General features: G+C 58.0%; 2 protein-coding genes across 5 annotated transcripts; one reads left to right on the plus strand and one right to left on the minus strand.

Moving 5' to 3' along the window:
- Positions 1 to 540: 540 nt before the first annotated feature.
- LOC117653384 (ABC transporter G family member 20-like) lies at positions 541 to 17,991 on the minus strand. 4 transcript variants are annotated; one of them, XM_034399022.1, is made up of 16 exons: positions 14,893 to 15,136; positions 11,085 to 11,300; positions 8,283 to 8,442; positions 5,748 to 5,902; positions 5,337 to 5,444; positions 5,158 to 5,251; positions 4,540 to 4,719; positions 4,347 to 4,468; positions 3,663 to 3,876; positions 3,227 to 3,404; positions 3,019 to 3,134; positions 2,864 to 2,934; positions 2,695 to 2,783; positions 1,196 to 1,372; positions 918 to 1,004; positions 541 to 835 (listed from the first exon to the last, which is right to left on the minus strand). In XM_034399022.1, exons 2-16 carry the CDS (start codon positions 11,243 to 11,245, stop codon positions 621 to 623), a joined length of 2,127 nt encoding a protein of 708 aa, XP_034254913.1. In that variant the 5' UTR covers positions 11,246 to 11,300; positions 14,893 to 15,136; the 3' UTR covers positions 541 to 620. The 4 variants fall into 4 exon arrangements, with proteins under 4 accessions (XP_034254913.1, XP_034254914.1, XP_034254916.1 ...); XM_034399023.1 differs by lacking the exon at positions 14,893 to 15,136 and adding an exon at positions 17,846 to 17,991 and having other exon boundaries at positions 621 to 835; XM_034399025.1 differs by lacking the exon at positions 14,893 to 15,136 and adding an exon at positions 16,925 to 16,943 and having other exon boundaries at positions 621 to 835.
- A 624-nt stretch (positions 17,992 to 18,615) lies between these two features.
- LOC117653383 (glycine--tRNA ligase) lies at positions 18,616 to 22,314 on the plus strand. Its single transcript, XM_034399021.1, has 12 exons — positions 18,616 to 18,967; positions 19,413 to 19,614; positions 19,701 to 19,842; positions 19,959 to 20,270; positions 20,346 to 20,658; positions 20,742 to 20,906; positions 20,985 to 21,111; positions 21,188 to 21,314; positions 21,391 to 21,586; positions 21,663 to 21,756; positions 21,838 to 22,022; positions 22,102 to 22,314. The coding sequence occupies exons 1-12, from the start codon at positions 18,731 to 18,733 to the stop codon at positions 22,201 to 22,203; spliced, it is 2,202 nt and encodes a 733-aa protein (XP_034254912.1). The 5' UTR covers positions 18,616 to 18,730; the 3' UTR covers positions 22,204 to 22,314.
- Positions 22,315 to 22,327: the final 13 nt, after the last annotated feature.

Below are 22,327 nucleotides of genomic sequence, written 5' to 3' on the forward strand. Positions count from 1 at the left end.
GCCCCGCGGGACAACTCAACTCGAGGCGCTCAACATTTCATTCATTTGATGCCCGTTTAAGACAAAGCCGAGTGGCGGCCGTGCGGCCGTCGCGTCGCCGGCCAGCTCGCGGCCCGGCAGAGTGCGGCGCGGCGCGTCTGGCCGCGGAGCCGCGAAGCCCGAACACGGCCCGAGTGTTACGTGGAGCTGCAGCTCGGCAGCCGTCGGCGGCACGGCGAGGCGTGGCTGGTTATATCACAGACCATTCAAAGCGCGCCCCCGCCCCGGCCCGGTACCTACCTACCCGCGTACCCAGTACCCGCGCCAGCCCACCGTGTCCGTGTCCGCAGCGCGGCGCCCACACGCCGGCCTTCCCTCCCGGGTCCTTCCCGGCCTTCCTGGCCGAGTTGGCCCACTCGTTGAGGTGGGCCGGGCCGGGCCGGGCGTGGTGGGGGCAACGCGGCGGCGCGTCGCGGTAGAGGGCCTCATGGTCGCGGGCGGCGACGCAGCAGTCAGAAATCCGTCACGAAATCCAAAGTCCTGCTGCGGCTGCGGCTCTCGCGAACGCAGGCGCAGGCGCGGGCGGCATGGGCGCGGCGCGGCCCGGCCGGGTGAGGCAGGGCAGGGCAGGGCAGGCCGGACTACACCTTCTGCAGGCGGATGGACACGTGGGTGAGGATGCAGAAGGCGGCGGTCCAGGCCGCGGTGATGACGAAGGCGCACTGCACGTCGTAGTTGTCCAGGCCCCAGCCGCGGCCCATGATGACGCGCAGGCCGTGCACGGGGTAGGTGAGCGGCAGCCCGTGCGACACGTGGCGCAGCATGGAGTACATGCCCTCCCAGGGCCACGACACACCTGCAACACGAGGGACGAGGAGAGCGTGCGGTAGCTGACGAGGCGGCCGTCGTCGCGGTGCTCCGCGCTGCTCTGTACTCACTGCCGAGGAACATGAAGATGAAGCTGGCCGCCATGCCGAACAGCGACGCGGCCCACTCGGACGGCGAGTGCAGCGCCACCAGGAACCCTGCGGGCGACAGGCAAAGCTCCGTTCACACAGGACACTCGTCTAAGGCCGTTGAGGATGAATAAGTCGAAAGAAGGAACGGAAACGACGTCTGACGCGAGCCCCGAGCCCCTCCACCTCTGTGGACAGGTTGCCGGCCGGATCCGTCTGCGCCGCCACTGCCGCGACGGACTGCCGTCGGCGACTCTTACCGAACCACATGCCGGACAGGCCCAGGATGCACATGAGGAAGAAGGACAGCCAGAAGGAGCCGACGATGTTCAGCTGGAACACGCCGAACATCATCCCCATGATGATGATGGTCTGCAGCCCCATGAGCAGGAGCTGCACCACGTAGTGCGCGTAGAGGACCTCCATGAGCCGCACGCCTGCAAGCAACCGCCGTTTATTGTAGCGTGGCGACGTGTACCTCGATGGCGAGTAGGATGGGGTTGCTCTGTTAGCCGAATCATTGAATCGTGAAGGCCGACCCGCCGAGAAGGAGCGGCGGTTGGGTTGCCTATCCCAGCGGTTCTCAACCTTTCTCGGCTCGCGACCCCAAATTTGTAGCCAAAAATTTCCGCGACCCCCAGGAAAAGTTTCGCGACCCCACGGGACCCCTCCTTTAGCATGCCACTGCGTCTGATCCGAGGCGGGCATTTTGCTCCCTCAACGGGCAATTGGTCTTTGGACCTTCCTTTAGCATGCCTCTGTTACGGAGTGCGATTATCAGTCTTAGTTTGGGAGCAGTATTGTCTCAAAGTTGGCCAAAACGCTCAGAAATGTCTTAAAAAATCATGTTTTGGGTCGATTTTAAGCAGCCACTGCGTCTGATCCGAGGCGGGCATTTTGCTCCCTCAACGGGCAATTGTTCTTTGGACCTTCCTTTAGCATGCCTCTGTTACGGAGTGCGATTATCAGTCTTAGTTTGGGAGCAGTATTGTCTCAAAGTTGGCCAAAACGCTCAGAAACGTCTTAAAAAATCATGTTTTGGGTCGATTTTAAGCAGCCACTGCGTCTGATCCGAGGCGGGCATTTTGCTCCCTCAACGGGCAATTGTTCTTTGGACCTTCCTTTAGCATGCCTCTGTTACGGAATGCGATTATCAGTCTTAGTTTGGGAGCAGTATTGTCTCAAAGTTGACCAAAACAGGCACAACGATTTTTCAAAGACATTTCTGAGCGTTTCGGCCAACTTTGAGACAATACTGCTCCCAAACTAAGACTGATAATCACACTCCGTAACAAAGGCATGCTAAAAGAAGGTCCAAAGACCAATTGCCCGTTGAAGGAGGACGAAATACCGCCTCGGGTCAGACGCAGTGGCTGCTTAAAATAGGCCCAAAACACGATTTTTCAAAGACATTTCTGACCGTTTTGGTAAACTTTGAGACAATACTGCTCCCAAACTAAGACTGATAATCACACTCCGTAACAAAGGCATGCTAAAGGAAGGTTCAAAGACCAATTGCCGGTTGAGGGAGCAAAATGCCCGCCTCGGATCAGACGCAGTGGCTGCTTAAAATCGGCCCAAAACACGACCCCAGCTACCTCGCCGCGACCCCTTAAAATTTTTTCGCGACCCCACTTGGGGTTGCGACCCTAAGGTTGAGAACCACTGGCCTATCCCGACGGGCGCTCTTCCTAGACTCCACAGCCACCACACCGAAAACGATTGTGGACTGGTTTGTCTTTGTCGTTCCGCCCCTTACCTGTCACGATCTGCCGGTCCAGGATGGAGTTCCTCTTCTCGGGCAGCAGCGCGCACATGGCCGAGTTTCCGGCGAGCATGAACACCAAACTGCAAGGGAGACGAACGGTTTGGTGAGGGTCTTTGGCTCGGCAGCAGCTGTTGCGCTGGCTAGTGGCGGGCTCGCTTACCTGCACACCATCCCGGGGGAGGCGAAGTCGATGAACTCGGGCTCGTTGGTGCCGTACACGGGCTGCGCAAACTGCAAAACGCAAAACAGAAACGAAAAGTAAAGTTGGGTAAAGTTGAGAGAGAGCTTGACCGTCGCCGAGGCGCCGAGACTCACGTCGACGGGCAGGGAGCCGGCCTCGCGCGGAAAGCCGCAGTCCGAGAAGAGGTCCTTGATGAAGATCTGCATCAGGTCCAGGAACTTCTTCGTCAGCAGCTGGCTGATCATGGCGTCTGCGGGGGACCGATAAGGAATAATCAGACGTCAATGTTAAAACTAGAAAGACTGAGGTTTGATAATGCGTGTGAGTTGGAGTGCTGCTCACCGGTCATGTCCATGGTGACGTCCACGATGCTGGAGTCCACCACGGCGGACGGCGCACTCTTGCCCTCGTCTATCCGCTGGTACAGGCTCTCGGTGAAGTTGTGCCGGAAGTGAAGGACCCCCCAGGACTTGCCTCTCCGCACCCTGCTGTACGCCTCCTCCAGGTCCGTGTGGTAGTGCTGCAAAGCGAGCCATTTCACGTCAGCGAGTTCGCCTCACCAATAGCCCGCGAAAGGAGGAGGGCGAGCCCGGCGCAGTGTTGCCGCGTATGTAGGCAAAAGTTCGTACGAAGGCCCAGTGTCCAAGGGGTTGCCAACCTCAGCCTGCACCAGGCAGCCAGGGGTTGTGGGTTGACAACCCTTTCGACGCTGGTGCATCCTGGGAATTTTTGTCTGTGACAACGCTGGTCAGGCGAGATGGCGCCAGCGAGTGCTTACAAAGTTGACGTCCTTCCTGCTGATCATGTCGATGTAGATGCAGGAGACGTGGGTGTTGTTGCTGCAGCGGCCGTTCCAGGCGCGCTCGCTCAGGTCGGTGCAGTTGGACTCGTCGTTGACGATGCTCATGGCCAGGTCCTTGGGGTCGCGGCCGATGGACAGGCAGAAGGACGTGGACTGGATGACGGACATGATGACGAGGATGCCGAGTACCCTGCGGCAGAGGCAGACCGACACGTCTTAGACTCCTCTGGGCCGCCCGGGCTAGCCCGTAATGGTAATGGTACATCAGGTAGGCAGCCGCCGGCCTTGCGGACAGCCGTGTCCACCGGGTTGCCTACCCGACGAACGCAAGGCGCTCGGTCGCCGGGTTCGAGCCCCGGCGACGGCCTGGTTCGTTCGCTTTCGGGAGCCTTGCGTGCATCCCCCACCCGTTTCCGTTATGCGATGCAGCAAAAGGGGGGAAGGGGGTAGTTAAGGTTCAGGAGAACGCGCGGTCATTTCGCGGCGTCAATGTCAGCGCGTCGATAGTTTTGCCGCGTGGCGTGTGGCGTGGCGTGGCTCGGTTCGCGTGTCGCGACGCAGCGGCCTTATGGCTATCGGCGGGCAAGGTCGCCGCTAGGTCAGGGAGGGAGGCCGCCACACTGTCACCTCACTTCCAGCACTTCCAGCGTAGGTACGCACCACTTGCTGCGCTTGAGCCAGGTGATGTTCCTCCAGACCAGGGCGTGGAAGCGCACCCACATGGTGCTGCCGCGGCTGAGGCTGGTGCCGTCGGAGGGGGTCACGTGGTACATGTCGGCCTCCTGCAACAAGTGCGAGTGAGACAGTGAGACGAGTCGCGGCGCGCCCTTCGCTCCTCTCTCTCGCTCCTCACCTGGGGGGCGGCCGCCACGAAGGCCTGGCTCTCGTTCTCGTGGCCCTCGATGGCCTCGTGCTGCTCCTGCTGCTTGCTGAGTGTCAGCAGCACGTCCTCCAGGTTGTCGCAGCCGAAGCGCGACAGCAGGTCGTCGGGCGCGGCCTGCGCCAGCAGCACCCCGTGCCGCATCAGGCCGATCTGGAACGCATGTGGAACACATGTGCGAGTGAGACAACTAGGCAGGGCGAGCCAGGCGAGGGACCTTGCCGAGCCTGCAATTAGCGGTGGCACGGCCGGCGTGGCGTGGCCCCTTGGAAAGAGTCAAAACGGCGGCAAAAGTGGCGGCGCGGCCCTGGCGTGGCGTGGCGTGGCGTGGCGTGGCACTGCCAGTGCGTGCCCGGCCTGGCCCGGCCGCGGGGCCACTAACGTCCCTGTTTATGGCCACCAAGTTGTGCGGCCGCAACGATAAGAACTCCTGCATCTCGTCCTTAAGCGCAGTTTTTCGGGAGGACATTGTGGTGGGCAGGGTGCGGGCCACTACACTGCACTTGCAGTGCCCCAGCACTTCGCGGCCGCCTGCCAATGGCCTGTGGCGGCTTGGTGCGCGCTCCGTGCGAGCTTTATGGGCCCACTCACCGCGTGCGCCTGCCGCGCCTCCTCGATGTAGTGCGTGGTGATGATGACGGTGGTCCTCTTGGTGCGCACCATCTCCATCAGGTGGTCCCAGATGCTGCCGAGGGGAAGCAAACGGCGTTAGAGTCAAGGCTAGCTCGCGTTTAGACAGAGGGGTTGGGGCCGTGAGGGCGGCGACTCACCTCTGGCGCAGCACGGGGTCCACGCCGACGGTGGGCTCGTCCAGGATGAGGAGCGTCGGCCGGTGCAGCAGCGCCACGGCGAAGGACACCCGCCTCTGCTGGCCGCCACTGCGTCCGACAGACAGGGAGTAGAGTCGCGGACCGGTCACGGACGGCATGCCAAATTACACAGTGACCCGCGCGGCGCGTATAGCGCGTGGCCCGCGGGTGTGGCAACATTAGCGTGGCCAGAAAAGCAAGCAAAATGCTCCACAGCCTATTGGCCGAGCGATTCCGGGGAGTCGTTTCGTCGCTCTGTCTCTCTCGCACCCTTACGGGACGCCCCGTGAGTGCGACAGGGACGGAGCGACTCTCCGGGATGGGCCCGCTGCTCGCGTGACTGGCGTGACTGGCGTGACCACGCAGACTCACCTGAGCTCGCCGACCAGGGCGCCGTGCGTCGGCAGGTCCAGCAGCTTCATGACGGTCCTGGTCTGCTCCTGGATGACCTGCTCGCTGAGGCCCGCGATGCGGCCGAAGTACCAGAGGGTCTCCTTGATGTTGAACTCATCGTACAGCCCCAGCTCCTGCAAAACAGAGTCGACCGTAAACCTTTGCTTCAGACAGAGACCCGCGTCCTTTTTGTTCACAATCTGTTAATTTTTAATTATTTTTCTTTTTTGTAGTCTTGTCTTTGAAAGTTTGCAGGGAAAGCTGGGGAATCAATACGTAATGAGCCACGTCCCTGTCGTGCTGGGAGTCCGCGCGGCCGCGTGGCACTGACGCCGGACAGCTGGGAATACCTTTGACAGGCCTTCAAAAGTCGACGTCGTACGGCGGGCTGGCTTAGGCCTTGCCGCTGCTCCGTCGCTTTGTCTCTCTCGCGCCCGAACGGAACGCCCCACGAGTGGGAGCGAGACGGAGTGAGTGTTCGGAATATCGGCCTGCTGGCCAGGCCTCATGGCACCGTTTTTGGCTCAGCTCGAGGCGTATCGCCACAACGATCACCGCAAACATCCATTTGTGCTGCCGTGCCGTGCCGTGCCCTGCCGCCCTGCGCGGCGCCCTCCGAGTCCCCAGCGCACGCGACACACTGGGGGGGGGGGGGGGACCGGCAATGGCCCCGAAATGTCTAGCCGACTTCTGGATGCACGCGAATGCAAGTGCATGTCCTTGGCGCGGTCGTCGGCGCCCCTCCCCAAAAGTGCAGTGTCGCGGCCGAACTGCCTGCAAGGGTGGAAATGTTTTCAAGGTCCGCCGATTCTCGGCCGGTGCGTTTAAACCGCCATTATCGTGCGCGGCCAGTGCAGCGCGCACCGCCAGCAGGTCGATTCCGAACGTCGACCTGTCTCTCTCGCACCCGCACGGGACGCCCCCCGAGTGCGAGAGAGTCGTGCCGACCAACACTAGCGGTGTTTGCAATGAGCCTGCCGAGGGCGCGCGGCGCGGCGCGGTGCGGTCCGAGTGTCCGAGCGGTGAGCGCGGCATGTTACCGTCCTGCCGGCCACCGCGGCTGCAACCGCACCAGACTCTCCAACTGTCGCAATGCCACTAATGATGCCCCTGGCGTGGCGCCGAGCGGTGCGGCGTGTGTGGTGTGCAGGACTGGCACGCGTTTAAACACGAGTCGGTTGACATGTTATACGTACACGTAGACAGGAAAAAAATAGGTTTCCCTCACTTTTTTGCAGCGTGTAACTTATGACTGTAGATTAATGGGATATTAATGATGGATGGAGCAGCGAGACAGTATACTCTCACCAGGCCTGTCGGCATGTATGGCAGGCCATGGATTTGAAATGAACAGGCCACTCCACGGAGCGTTGCAGAGGTGAATTCTCGTCGGTTCAACGACCGTTTGCTTTGCTGATGTGCTTGCAGTGGATTGATCACAACCAATTGAAACAGGGCTCATCTGGCCGTTGGGAAGTTGTGCAGTCTACATCGGCTGTCAAATTGCTGTATCAAGTTTTGCATTGTAGCGGCGCGGCCATGGCGGGGTCATCACTGGATACCGGTTCCCTGTGGTTCCCTGTTCTAGCGTCATCCTTTCGGCTGACCTTGCACGCACACTTACCGCCTCGATCGTTAGAGACCCGGCGCCCCGCACGCGCATCCCCACGGGTTCGCACACCCAATAGGATGCAGCCAATCACTATTTGAATTTGCAATGTAAAACGGGCGGCTGTGAACGTAACTCTCCTCCGCTCGTTTCCCGCCAATTCGCCTATTCCAAGGACGCCCGAGGCAGTCCGCGGCCGAGCATGGAATGGAGCAGCACGACGCTTTTAGTAGTGTTGTGACGGGGACAAGATCTTCTTTTTTGGCCCAGGGGACTCCATATCGGCCAAGTGTTTGTGACGGCGCCGGCCATGCCGGTTCAGTCATTCCTCGTCTCTCGCGGGGCGCGCGGTGTGGGTGCGAGGGAGGCAGGGCGACGGTCAGTCCGCAGCGCAGTCCGCGGGGACCCTGCCAACCCTGCCGACGCGTTATTGGTCGGAGCCAAAGCCAAACGGCACGGCGCGGCTCGGCGAGGACGAGAGGACGAGAGGGACGACACGACGGCAAGTAGCGGCGGCCGGACGGCGCCGCATGGCGCATGTCAATGGGGGCTAACCGTCACTGGGTCAAGGTGCGGGCAGCGCGGCCAGGCGTACGCCCTGCACGGACCAAGGCTTTGTCCAGGCCGGTGTGACGGGTTCGAGTACCGGACGGGGCGAGGTTTATTTTTCGCTAGGGTAGTTTGATAGTCCGTCCTGGGAAAAGAGGGGGGGAGGGGCGGGCTGTGTGGAAAGACTCGGCCAGAGTCGTCGCCGTGGCATGCCAGTGCTGGACGCGTGTCTGGGGATCACATGCACGAGTTGCTTATCGGGGCTGCCTGCCCGTCTGTCTGTCTTTCTGCCCGCCCGTCTGTCTGTCTTTCTGCCCGCCCGTCTGTCCGTCTGTCTGCCTGCCCGTCTGACTCACCTGCGGCATGTAGCCGATGGCGGGCCCGGGGATCTCTGCCCCGGGTGACCCGGGCACGCTGCCCAGGACGCGCACCTCCCCCGACGTGAAGCGGTGCTGGCCGACGATGGCCTTGAGGATGGTGGACTTGCCGCAGCCGCTTGAACCGAGAAGGCCGTAGCTGCAACACAACAAAGCACTCGGATGAATGGCGCGAAGGGAAGGACGAGCCGCGAGGCCGCGGGGCCATGGGCGGCCTGCAGGGCTGGGGCCGCATTCGAGGAAACCCACTGCACTTTTAGGCAAAAAGCATGGGAGTTGGGTCATTTGGGGTGCTTTTGGGTCGATTTCGTTCCGCAGGGCCTAAATAGCGGTCTGAGAGCGAGGGCTGGTGGGTCCCAGATCCCGCTCTGTCCGCTGCCTTTCAGTGAGGGCTAGGCTCCTCCGTGAACTTGACGCAATCGACTAGTACACGCCGCAACCGCGCGGTCGGCTTGAATACAACACTGAAATTTATTCATAAGAATCCGAGTGCGGCCCGCTCCGACCGAAAGAATTTTCCGCACTCATGAGAGGACCGGTCTCGAACGACTGTCGGATGCGAACCGACTAACTCCGCAAAAAGAAGAAGTGGCTAGATGCTACGCGCGGTTCGGTCAGTTCCTATTCCGCACTGTAGTCGGTGGTTCTGGCCGAGGCCAGGACGCGGCCAGGACGCGGCCAGGACGCGGCAGGACGTTGACGCTCTTTTGCCTTGCCGGCTTTGCCGGCCGGTCCGCGGCAGTCCCACGGGGCTCTGCTCGACGTACATGCCGTCGGCCCATGGCGGTCGGGGTGGGAGCGCGGTTCGGAACTCGGCGCGGCAGTCCAGGAAATGTTCGCGTGTCGTCCGCGAGGCGGCTCTTGAAGGCGGCAGCCGAAAAGTCCGCGCGCGGCCGCGGCGCGCAGGGTAACCGCGCCGTGCCGTACGCCAGTCCAGGACGCCAGTACGCCACGCCGCGAGCTTGGCAGCGTCCTTCACGTGCCGCAGCGCGCCGCATCGCACTGTGTAGAAAGTGATTCCACTCCTCTCCTCGCGCGCACAGTGTGCCAGCAGTGCGCCAGCAGTGCGCCGGCACGCCATACATGTCTAGCCGCGCACCGCCACGCCGCCGCGCCGCTAGTGTCAAGCGAGTTCCACGCGCGGGTCACTGGCCCACCACAAGACCCCCGCGAAGACTCGCACTCGCGAAGCGAAAGGTCAGCTTCGCACAGCCATACTCAATGCAATTTCAGCGAGAAAGGATTCGCTCGAAGCAGCGGAGGGCGTAACTCCATTACATGACGCGGCGCGAGTTGAAAACAAAGGCTGGGGCACACACCGCGGCAAAAAAAAGTGACCAAGAGCGGGCGAATTTTGAGATCCTAATAAGGAGAACGCAGCAAGGCGTATGCATCAATCACCTGGGCGGAGGGGGAGGGGGGAGTAGGAGGAGGCGGGGAGGCGCGACGTAGCGCTGCAAGGTGAGGTCATGTCTGACCCACTTATGGAAACCACTTGCGATTTCATTGGGGGCTTCGCGGGCTTCGCGGGCTTCGCGGGCTTCGACCTGCTGGCTGCAGTTTCCCTTCGCCTGGGTCAAGCCTGGAGGCGCGCGGGGAGGAGGGGGAGGAAGGGAGACGCAGCAAGTTCGGCTGCGAGGCTAGCAACAATCGCCCGCGCGAAGTGCAAGCGCCCGAGCACGGCGATGACGATGGTTCGGCACGCGACGGCAGGTGGATCACAGTGGATCATTGCCTCCTGCAGGACCGCGCACATTTTCGAGTGCTTTTCCTTTCAGACGGAAGCGCGCTTTATCTTCGGCCGGCATGGCAGCATTGGCCGCGCTTGGCGGCGCTTGCCCCACCGGGCTGCCCATCCTGGAGGAGGCAACCGCCAGGGCGACCGCGAGGGCGTGCTGCAGACAGAGAGTCGTTCTCGTCGCCCTGTCTCTCTCGCACCCAAACGGGACGCCGCACGAGTGCGAGAGAGACAGACGGACGATGACGACTCTCGGAATCAGTCTACAAAGTGTCGGACCTTCGGTGCAAGGTGCGCGTCATCCTCGGGGCCCCGCCGCCCCGGGCGCGAGGAGGGACCGCGGCACGAACGCGCGGCCTGCCTGGACAATGGCGACGCTTTTCACGGTACTGTACGCACTGCACGCGTACTGTCCACGCGTCGCCGTGGGCACACTGGGCACACAGCTCGCACGCACGTCCCGCTCCTGTCAGGCCGCCTGCGGTGCGACGTCGATGACCCTATCAGAGTGGAGCCGCGGCCCAGAGATTTGAACGCACGCGCAGAGCAGTGCCGTGCCGGCCCGCTCTTCCTCAGCGGAAATCGTCGCTGCAGTGTCGTTTTGGTTTGAATCCAGTTCTCATCGGAGACCCGACGGCGAGACAAAAGGAGAATAACTCTCGCCGCCATGGAGGTCGTGGTGGCGCCGCGGAGAGGCCGGCCACCTAATGGGCCTGGAGAGTGTCTCGGGGTTCAGGCGGCACGTGCAGTCCCGGGCGTGCACAGTGGGCCAGGAGACCGGCGGAGGCGGCCAAAACTCTAGAGGCGTTTTGAGCTCCAGAGGCGCTAACCAGGACTGGAACCGAACGTGTGACCCCACCAATGGATTGCTCGTCCGGAGAGCAATCCATTGGTGGGGTCAAGCGGTCGATTCGAGTCCCATTTAGCGACTCTGGAGCTCAAAACGCGTCTGGGATTTTGACCCCCTCCACCGGTCTTCTGACCCACTGTGGAGTGCCGGGCCGGCTAGCGGACATCCGGCAAACATTGAGAGAAGTGCTTACATGGTGCCGCTGGCCACGGTCATGTTGAGGCCCTTGAGCACCTTGATGGGCGCCTGCTTGCCGTTGAGCGTCCATCCCCCGCCGTACTCCTTGTAGGCGTTGCGGATGCTGATGGCGATGTCCGGCGCCACGGCGCTCGGCACCGTCTCCAGGGAGATCATGGTGGCGGCGTCACTGCGAGGCCTTGGACATCCTGGAGGTCAAGGACGCGCCACCCTGCAACAAGAAGGAGAGGGGGAGGTTGAGGCAGGCTAATGGCAGCGGGGCGGAGCGCGGTCTCGAACCCGGGGCCGTCGGCCCGTAAGTCGGCCGCGTTGCCCCTTACGCCACGGCGGCGCTGCTGTGCCGCTGGTAGGGCATGGTCACTGCCATTGCATCAGAGCGGGCCGCCTGCACAGTGCCTGCACAGTGCCTGCACTGCATCGCCATGCCATCGCCACTGCAGCGGTAATTGCCAGAGGCTGATTCCGAGCCGAGCTTTCGTCGCTCTGCCTCTTTCGCACCCATGCGGCGGCCCGCGGCGGTGCGAGAGAGGCAGAGCGACGGACTCGGACTCGGACTCCAGAGAATGGCGCGGCGAGGCGAGCCTTTTCCCTAGGCTGACGTGCTGGACCGCCTGCCTGGTGCCTATGAGGCCCTCGGCCACCGCGCCGCCCCACCTTGCGCCCCGCCCGGCGAAGGTCGTCCAGGCGCGGTCTACTCGCTCAAAACCGAGAAAAAAGAAAAGGCCGTGCCCGCGGCCACTGAATACATCTGGGCAAAGATCTTCTCAGTGCTTTGGTGGAAAGGTTTTGTTTTAAATTAGGCCTAAATGATGGAGCTTGCTTCGGGTAGGTTATTTCTGGCACTGACAGGTGCCTTCTCTAGCTGGAAAAAGAATTTTGTTCGTGTTTTCTTTACTTTTTACTTTTTTTGGGGGGACTTAAATACTCAATATTACAGGCGTGCTAGGCTGCTGGACTCGAGAGATCCAGCTTCTTAATACTTCTGGGATATTCTGGGGGAACTTGAAATTTAGCAGAGACTGTGGACACGGCTAAACGCAGTGTAACTAGCCCAGACCGAGGATTTACCCTGTCAACATGGGTCAAACACCCCTGCCATTTTTTTTCTTACCCCAATAAAACACAAGTAGGCATGGGAGGTCCGCTTCCATACGACCAAGCCGTCTGTCAGCACTCATCATCTTGAGTCTCTCCGCGTGTTTTTTCCAGGCGACTTTTTTTGACACCGCCTCTTGTGTCAGAAGCACCGGAAAATCCCCACACTACTTCCTCGGTGGCCGTGTGGCCATCCGCCGCCATCCGCATACCAACTAAAAACTTCTCCCGAGTGTCAGAGGCAAAGGTAGCTAATTATTGGCCGATTCTTTCCCTGGACCAGGGCGCGCTGACGTCATGGCGCGTCACGCGGCGTCACGGGGAGGACCGGTTTGGCAGCCCCAAACACATGCGTGCTCCAGAGAGCCATTGTCGCCCGGAGGGCCAGTCCTTTCCCATAACGGAAGCATTACATGCCTATCCATCTCCATCTTACAGAAGCCAACTGCGGCATTTGGTTCAATCACGACGGTGCGCTGATTCGCATGTTTTGCTCTTGGTTGTCGTCCTTTTGCTCTGCATGGGTCCGCAAGTCCGCGAGTTCGCACCGCACGTGTGCATCCGCCAATCCTTTTGGAGGCCATTCAGTCGCCCTGGCCGAGGCAGATCGCCCAGTCCGAACCGAACAAGCGAGCCGCTGTTATGTCCCGCGGAGTCGTTCGGGGCGGGGTGGTCGCCCATAAGCAGCGGCTCGCGGGCTGGGCCCGGCCCGGCTCGGCCCGGCTCGGCTCGGCTCGGCTCGGCCCGGCTCGGCTCGGCTCGGCTCGGCTCGGCTCGGCTCGGCTCGGCTCGGCTCGGCAGCATGCTGGACCAACCAGTACCGGTACGGTCGTCCCAGACAGAGTGGAGGCAAGGAGCCTGCTCTTACCTAACTCCACGTGAATGCTCGCGCGTCTGTGTGTGTGTGTCTGCGCGTGTGCGTGCGCGCGTGTGTGCGTAGTGTGTGTGTGTCTGTGTGTGCGCGCGTCGCCAATCGAAGGGGGGAGTTGGAAGGCGGTGTGAGTACTGCAGGTGCAGCAGCAGTGCAGTTCTGTGTGCCGTCGCGGCGTCTAGACTGGCGGGCAGCAGCACACACACACACGTGAAGCGCCTGAGAGGTAGGCCCACGGAGCACACACGTGTTTGCGGGTTGCCTGCCCGTCAGGCGCTCCGCGTGTGGCCGGAAGACCGACTCCGCACGGTGCATTCTTTGCGCTGTCTCTCTCGCACCCTTCCGGGACGCCCCAATGAGTGCGAGAGAGACCTAGCTGCGTGGTGCCCTTAACCGCGCCCGGCCCCAGCCTGGATCCGGCCCGGATCCGGCCCGGCTCCAGAGCGTGGATCGGAGGAAGGAAGCGATACTTGTCGGATGAGATGGACTCGCTGTTCCGTTGCGGACAGGGCCAGGCTAACAGGTTACGGCACTGCGGGGCGGAGTGTGGGGAGGGGGGACGGAAGAGGCGGGGAGGGGGAAGGGGCAGAGGGTCCAACGACGCCGGGCTCGGGGACCACTAGGGGATCCGGGGGCCACGAAAGAGTATTGTTGTTACGTCACGAGCCCGGCGAGGTGCAGGGCGCGGTGCCACGACGCCACGAGCACGGCGTCGACCCGCACGCCGTCGACCCGGCGGCCGCATCGGCGCGCCGGCGGGAACGTCCTCGGCCTGCTCGTGTCCCTGCAGGCCTAGCTCCTAATTGGCTGATTGGATCCACAGGATCGACCGGATCGGTCAGCGATAGGCCAGGCGGCCCCGGATATCCCCGCGGGACTGGCCGCCGGCCGTCCGGGTCGCCGCCACGCGCTCGCCTTCGACGCGACGCTCGTCGGCCTAATGTCACCAAAAGTCACGTGACCGCGCCGCCCGATTCCGTGTGTCTGTCTCTGTCGCTCTCGCGGAGCGGCCCGTCAGGGAGAGAGAGAGAAGGCCTGACCCTGCAGCAGCATGGCCCTTCTACCTGCCTGCCGGTGGGCGGCCCGCGCGGCGCGGCGCGGCGCTGGAAAAAGTTATCGCACTGCGATCTATGACGCTCGTGCCGCCTGTGCATGACCGCGGTGCCATGGCGTTGTGGCCGCCATTGAGCCGAGGACCGAAGGCAAGCCGACGGGACGGGGAGACAGCCCGCCTGCCCGTCCTAGAGCACGCCGGTGAATCGGCACGGCGACGGAGAAATGGCGACGGTGCAGGCGGCGCGCGGCGGCGCGCGGACACTGGCAGGGTGTTGGCCGGGCGCGGGGCTTCGTTATAATGAGCAGAGGGAGCGCGCCGTGAATACCAATCTAGCATAGGCCTCCCTGACCGACCAGTGACCAAGGTCACGGCGACCTCAGGATGGCCGGCGGGACGGTCGGGACGATCGGGACGAAAACAAAAATGGAGAGTGAGGAGGGTGAGTGGAATCCAATCCGTCTGGATTGGAGACGCAAGGCACGGCCGAGGGTTTGGCGCGCTCATGCAAATGGAGGGCGCAGCGCTCGTTCCCCCGGGAACGCCCTGGAACGCCCTGGAACGCCCTGGAACGCCCTGGAACCACAGAGGTTAAAAGAGGTGTCCCGGAATGAGTCGGCAGGCGACGAGGGCGGTCACTACCCCTGACAGGACGTCTTCTACTCTGTTGGGAGACTGACGGTGTAACTTCCGACAGTGCAGTCGACAAGGCGACGGCGACTCGTCTTCCGCCACTCCACCCTCTCGGGCTGTAGGGCCCTGGCAGGGCCTACCCCTACCTACCTGATGACTGCCGCTGCCCGCTGGAGCAGCGCTGTATCCTCGAGTGTATCCAATAGTGTCACTGAGTCACCCGCGGAGCGTTTTCGCGGTGCCGGCGCGTCGCGGCCAGGGCACGGCACGGCACGGCGCGGCGGGGCGGGGCGGTGCGACTGCGCCACACTACTCGCGACCGACGCGACGGACTGAGTGAGCGTGTGGCGCGTGGCACTGTCAAAGGACTCGGCCCACCTCGCCTCCACGCTCCCGATCTCTCGATGGACTGAGTGGCCCGCGGCCCGCGCTGCGCCCTGCCCCCCGTGGCCACCCCGCCCCCGCCCCCGCCCCGGGCCCCCGCGGCCCCCCTGGGCCCCCGCCGGCGCGCGCCGCCCCCCTCCCCCACGCCGCGCTGGAGGGAGGGGGTGCATTGGTGCAACGAACACACCACCGGCAAAAAAGGAGTGCTGGCGGGGCGCGGAGTGCCGCGCCGTCGAGGCGCCGTGGCGTGCACGCAGTGCACGCAGTGCACGCACGCCAGCAATCACTTTTATTTTCCGCGCCGTTTTTCGACATTTGTCTTTCGTTTTGTTTTTATTCGTGTCAAGGGCTCGTCGTCTCGTCGCGTAGTTAGCACCGTTTTACTTTGATTTGCGTCTTTGCACGCACGCACGCACGCGCGCTGCTAGCGCCTGCGCGGTAGGCACACGGCGGCAGCGAGGCGCTGCCGTGCTGCGGGGCGGCCTACCCCGCCTTCGTCGGGCGCTCCGGGCTGCGGTCGCCGTCCGGGTCCCGGAGTGTCCGTCCCTGGCTCCGTGCGGGCCGAGGCATTAAAACAAAAACAAACACTGGGCTGGCGTCATCAAGGTTGGGCGGCCGGAGCGACGCTTGTCTCGGAGGAGACGGAGTGGACGCCGCGGTGCGCTGCAGCGCTTTGAAGGATGATTCCTTTATGATATCGCACGCGCCGCCACGCCGCCACACTGTGGGTCACGGCTCCGCCTATCAGATGCACCGTGCAGCGCGCCTGCAGCACGCAGCTCACAGCACACGCTGGGGCCTGTGGCCTGGGGCCTGGGGCCGCCCGGCGCGGCCGTCGGCACGTCGGCACGTCAACTCTCCGCGACGAGGACGGCGAGGACGGCGAGGACGCCGCCGTGCCGCGCTAAGAGGAACACTCGGCCCAACTAGCCCCGACCCGGGCCGACCCGGGCCGACCCTCGCCTCGCCCCGACCCCAAGGCCGCCTTGTTCGCCGCGGAATTAACGAAAGCGAGGATCGGCCGGCGTGCGCGGGTAGTATTCGGTTTCCGCGCACGCCTCCTCGCCGTTCAGGTCGGACAGTGTAGGACACACCACGCCAGAATGCGTCTGCAGAGTCCATGACGCGGTTTGCCTCCAGCCTCGATATCGATTATCGCTCTTCGATTAGAGAATCGAAGAGAATCGAAGAGCGCCGCGCGCTCGGCTCCTCCATTCTCTGCCATTCCGCCGCGAGCGTCGTCCAGCGCCGCCTCTTTTTTTGTGCCCACTTTAAAATGGCGAACACGAAAACAAAAACGGCGACAAGGTTCAAATTGTAGACGCAGCCACCGCGGAGGCCGCGCACGGTAGACAGGCCTGACACTCCCCCCGCCAGAAATAATGCAAAACAAACAACAACAAGAAGAGTAAACTAGTCACCCACAAAGTCACCAGACGAGCGTATTGCTGGACTCCTCTAAACCAATTTGTCGGAGTCACCGCCGCGGGAGTGCACAGCAAATACCCTCCCGTCGCGGGCGATGAGGGGAGGGGAGGGGAGGGGAGGGGGGCGCCGCACTTCCTCGCGGAAGCGCCACCACTTGGCCCGAGGACCCTGGCGCCCCGCCCCGCCCCGCCCCGCCCCGCCCCGCCCCGCCGCCACCACGGCATGGCCTGTCCCCACGCGAGCATAGCCAGCACACAGTGCACTGCCAATAGTCCAGCCGTGTGAGAACGCCGCCCAACACACACACACATACACACGCGCACGCCGCCGGTCGGGACGAAATCCGCCATTTCCATCCGCTGTTTCTCACCGCGCCACGCGCTCAGCCGCCAGCGGGCTGAATCCGAACCTCGATCCGAACACCGGTCGCTCTGTCTCCCCAGCGGGTGGAAACTACTTTTCCGAAACGGGCGTGCAGACGTTTTGTTATCCGTTAACATCGGCCGAACCAAGCGAGCTAGGTAAAATCTGCTTACATTTTCGGAATCAGCACAAAATTTGACAGGGAATAGGGTACTTTCTAGATGGCGAAACCAAATTTATCATGGTTATTTTGAAGCCTAAAAACAAATGTGTTGCGAAATATGGCCCTGATCCCATGTCTCGCACTGTCGCGGTTTGCTCAAAATGACTGATTTGGAAACGTTAATGTGGGCGAACGGAGCGTCGTATCACAAATCCAAAAACAGATTTGGAATCCTCAAGACATTTACCACGGTATAGGCTATATGCGTTCTTTTGAATTTTCAGATTTCATCCTGATAACTGTCGGCGAGTTTCAGTCGATTACGTGTTTACAACAAACATTTGCGTGGCTCAAGTACCGACTATTATCGGGGATCGTTGTCGTAAGAAGGAGTGGCTACCTACTCCATCTATATAGCCTATACATTGGCAAATTTTTTGAGGATTCCAAATCTGGTCTCAGATTTGTGATACGACACCCCGTTCGTTCACATTAACGTTTTCAAGATGGAAATGTTACTCGACGAGACATGGGATTTTTGGCCTTTTTGAAACATTTTTGTTTTTAGGCTTCAAAATAACCATGATAAATTTGGTTTCGCCATCTAGAAAGTACCCTATTCCCTGTCAAATTTTGTGCTGATTCCGAAAATGTAAGCACATTTTACCTAGCTCGCTTGGTTCGGCCGATGTTAACGGATAACAAAACGTCTGCACGCCCGTTTCGGAAAAGTAGTTTCCACCCGCTGGTCTCCCTCGCACTCACGAAGCGCCCCGTGCTGGCGCGAGAGAGACAGCGACGAAAGCACTGTCCTCGTGTCCTTCTGCCGCCGGCCATGTTTTTTTTTTAGTGTCAAAAATTCCATGCGATCCGCGCGGTTCGCGCGGCGGCACGGCACTACCGTCCTTCACACCACGCGGTAGTTGATGAATGGGAGAAAAAGGCGGCGCGTATGCTAAGTGAGGCGGGTATGAAAATAAAAAGGAGAGAGAAGCGAGATGCGCAAGTTAGCGGGGATCCGCGTGGATTTGGTTTGCACTTCACTGTTGACACACCGCGCCTTCGATGGGGCCGATGTCCTCGGAGCAGGGAGCAGGGCCAATTAACGAACTGTTTTTCGCGGCCGATGCCCCGTCGGTGACGTAGGTGATCGCCGAGCCCCCAACGCCCCCAGCCCGGCCAGACGTCACTGCGGAGGGTGGAGGGTGGCACTGTGGGGGTAGCGTCCCTCGGTGGCACCGCGGACACATTCCGACGCCCGAAGATTGTCCAAACTGTATATGTCAGTGTGAGGAGGTTCTGCGACAGGTGTCAAATTTCCCACGCTCTGAAACAAAGTTTTGTGGCAGGTGTACCGACACTACAAGCGTGTGGATATGTTGCTATTTTGCTATTGAATGTATATGAATTCAGAATGAAACTAAAAAATATTGGTGAGGAACTGTGAAAATTTCATCAATAAAATGTTGACACGGTGATAACAAGTTACATTGATTAATTAAATCGGCAGGAATGATTCGTTCCAGTTTTGAGCAGTTGGTACGAGGTGCTGCGTGTGGTCGTGGCACTTTTTAGGTTATGTTCTGCACTTTCTCAACATATTTTTAGTTTCTAAATACCGATGTAAATTTTAATTGACGGCTATATGAGATGAGAATACTGGCCCAGTTGTCTCGATCACTTTGCCTTTCTTGGAAGTCCAAAGCGAGACACTTCGCCGTTCCTGCCCTTTCTCTCAGTGTCAGTGCTGCGTTCTCTCGAGGACCACGGCAAAGTTGGGGCACCACCAAGAATACCCGATCAATCAAACTACGTCCGTGGGAAATGATGACGGACCCCAAAATTGAAGAGGCCTTGGCGCCGCTGAGGGCTGCCGTCAAAGAACAGGTTCGTTTCATTTCTGAAAAGTGTCTCTTTTGTTGTTGAAGCAGCACCTTTGACGTTAGGGGGGTTCCATGCGCGCTTTGTCCTGGTTATGCCGGTCGCATTTTTCGGTTTATCCGGTTTTGCCTTTGTCTGTCAGTGAAGCGTTGAAGCACTGATTAACATTGCCCGAACTTCGGTGATTGAGTACGTCGTGAGGAGCCGTGTATTCCTGTTGTCATTTGACACCTTTCACTTCAGAAATGATGCAACCATTCATTGTCAGTGTTTCTCTGTGGCAAAATTCCTCTTCATTCAATCCATTCCAACAATTTATTGTTAACAGAATAATTGAGCACCAATTTCGTGCCTCAATGCGTCTACATGCCCAATTCTTATACATAATTTGCTTTGACCACTGTTGTTACGTATTTTATTTAGTTTCTAACACAATAGTTTTGTTGGACAGGGTGATTTGGTGAGGAGCCTGAAACAGTCTGGAGCCCCTGATCTAGATGTCAAGAAAGCAGTGGTGGAACTAAAAGCACGGAAGAAGATCCTTGAAGACAAAGAGCTTTCTCTTATCCCTAATGTCACCTTCGACAGGGCAAAAATGGAAGACCTTCTCAAGAGGAGGTTCTTTTTCGATCAGTCATTTGCCATCTATGGCGGTAAGTAAAGAATTCAACTTTAAAGCTGCAGAATTTACTCCTTTGGGAACTTTCAAGCCATCAACATTTTGTGTTCGGTCCTGCAGGTATTACTGGCCAGTTTGATTTTGGGCCTATGGGATGTGCCATGAAGGCCAACATGCTCAACACATGGCGAAGCTCTTTCGTGTTGGAGGAGCAGATGCTGGAAGTGGATTGCTCCATCTTGACCCCAGAACCAGTTCTCAAGTATGTTTCATAAAATTTTCTAAATATGAATTTTTCGAATAGTAATGGATTTTTTTCTATATAGATCTGCATTAGGTTTTTCTCAATAATGACAATTTTTTTTATCTGTTTTACAGGGCTTCTGGACACGTGGATAGATTTGCGGATTTGATGGTCAAAGATGTGAAGAATGGAAATTGCTTCAGACTTGATCATTTAATTAAAGCTCATTTAGAGAAATTGGCCTGTGAGAAGACTGCTACTCCTGAACTCAAAGCTGAATGCACTGACATTGTTGTAAAGCTTGATGGTATGACTAAAGATGAAATGGCTAACATTTTGAAGAAGTTCAATATCAAGGCACCTTTAACAAATAATGAACTTACTGAGCCTATTGAATTCAACTTGATGTTTGCCACTCAAATTGGACCATCTGGTTTGGTGAAAGGGTATGATTCATTCCTTTAAATTAGAGTTGGTACAATAATTCCATCAAAATATTTATTAGAGTTTCCTCATCACAGATTCTTGAGACCAGAGACTGCTCAGGGTATATTTGTGAATTTCAAGCGTCTTTTGGAATTCAACCAAGGCAAGCTGCCATTTGCTGCAGCGCAGATTGGCAATGCCTTCCGTAATGAGATCTCTCCCAGGTCCGGTCTGATCAGAGTTCGTGAATTCACCATGGCTGAAATCGAACACTTCTGTGACCCCAATGACAAGGCGCATCCCAAATTCGACTCTGTGCGTGACATTACCCTCATGCTGTATTCAGCCTGTAACCAGATGGATGGAAAATCTGCTGAGGCTGTCAAGATGGGTGATGCAGTAGATAAGGTCAGAGTTCTCTTTAAACTTTTATTTATATTTAATTGATTCATTTATGTACTGGTTTTGACGGTTCTGTTGCCTTATTTCAGGGCTTGGTTGCCAATCAAACTCTTGGATACTTCATGGCCAGAATTCACCAGTTCCTCATTCGAGTTGGAGTAGATCCCGCTAAGCTGCGCTTCAGACAACACATGAGCAATGAAATGGCGCATTATGCTTGTGACTGCTGGGATGCTGAATGCCTTACTTCATATGTAAATTGAGGAGACAGGCCAACTCACATCTTATTGTTTTTCTCTGCCTGTATTTCATTGCAAACTTTCTGTTTTTAGGGTTGGGTGGAATGTGTAGGCTGTGCAGACAGGTCAGCTTTTGATCTCACACAGCACACCAAGGCCACTGGTGTGCGTTTAGCTGCTGAAAAGAAGCTTCCTGAACCACGGACTATTGATGTAGTGGGTAAGTGGCTTTCTTCAAGTTTTTTTTTTTATCAAGGCATCATTTTTTATTGTGTGTTTTTGTGGTGCTCTCTCAGAGGCTCAGCCAAACAAAGGTGCACTTGGTAAAGAGTTCAAGAAAGAGGCAAAGCAAGTTATGGATGCCCTGGCAGCCCTGGATAAGGATGCAGTTGAAAGTCTTGCTAAGCAGCTTGCGGAAACAAGGTAATTGTTTCTGGATCCTTAACGGCACAATGACCTTTGTATCACTCTGTCCTTTAATGTCTTTGTGCTCTTTCAGCATTTGCACTGTCAATGTGGACGGTAAAGATGTCAAGCTTACCAAAGATCATGTAGATGTCAAGAAATATCAAAAGACTGTCCACGTAGAAGAAATTATTCCGAATGTGATTGAACCATCATTTGGCATTGGCCGTATTATGTATGCTATTTTTGAGCACAATTTCAAAACTCGTGAAGGTGATGAGCAGAGAACGGTAAGCAGAGTCTCATGTTATGATTGTTCACCAGAAGCCAATAGGGAAATTACTCACTAGAAAATTTTGCTTGCAGTTCTTCTCCCTCCCACCAGTTGTCGCTCCCTACAAGTGCTCCCTTTTACCTCTCTTAAACAACCCTGAGTTCTCTCCCATAATTAAGAAGCTATGTAAGTAGTGTGAAAATATTAAAATCCTTTTTTTTAAGCAATTATGTGGAAAAAAAACTTATGTTACATGATTTGTTACAGCTCAAGACTTAATATTGCTTGATGTGTCTCACAAAGTTGATGACTCAGCTGGTTCCATTGGTCGTCGGTATGCCCGAACTGACGAGATTGCAATCCCATTCGGCATCACTGTTGATTTTGACACATTGAAAGATTCTACCGCTACATTGCGAGAAAGGGATTCTTGCCAACAAGTCAGAATTCCGGTAAGTAGTTTTGTGTAATGCTTTTGTGTTGCCGCATGAAATTTTGAAGAAACTGATGTATGATATTGTATTTTGACAGCTTTCTGAACTTCCTGACATTGTTCGGGACCTTGCCATCGGCAGGAGACAATGGACTGAAGTTGAAGCAAAGTACCCAAAACAAGGTGAAGTTAAAGAATGATCACCCATACCACCTCTTTATTTATATCACATTGAACCTGTGTAAATTGGAGTTGATTACTATTACTTGGTAATGGATTGATAATAAACGTATTATTGGATCTGTAATTTATTATTGATTTTCT

Source organism: Thrips palmi, unplaced genomic scaffold (genome assembly GCF_012932325.1).
Source record: "Thrips palmi isolate BJ-2018 unplaced genomic scaffold, TpBJ-2018v1 HiC_scaffold_8, whole genome shotgun sequence".
NCBI lineage: Eukaryota > Metazoa > Arthropoda > Insecta > Thysanoptera > Thripidae > Thrips > Thrips palmi.

Excerpts from the sequence above, each read along its gene's own strand:
- LOC117653384 (XM_034399022.1), bottom strand. The coding sequence starts at position 11,245 with ATGATCTCCCTGGAGACGGTGCCGAGCGCCGTGGCGCCGGACATCGCC. Across the intron at positions 2,935-3,018 it reads CCGGCTCCCTGCCCGTCGAC|TTTGCGCAGCCCGTGTACGG; the intron begins GTGAGTCTCGGC and ends TGCGTTTTGCAG. Across the intron at positions 836-917 it reads CATCTTCATGTTCCTCGGCA|GTGTGTCGTGGCCCTGGGAG; the intron begins GTGAGTACAGAG and ends CTCGTGTTGCAG.
- LOC117653383 (XM_034399021.1), top strand. The coding sequence starts at position 18,731 with ATGAGAATACTGGCCCAGTTGTCTCGATCACTTTGCCTTTCTTGGAAG. Across the intron at positions 19,843-19,958 it reads ACCCCAGAACCAGTTCTCAA|GGCTTCTGGACACGTGGATA; the intron begins GTATGTTTCATA and ends TCTGTTTTACAG. Across the intron at positions 21,315-21,390 it reads AAGCAGCTTGCGGAAACAAG|CATTTGCACTGTCAATGTGG; the intron begins GTAATTGTTTCT and ends GTGCTCTTTCAG.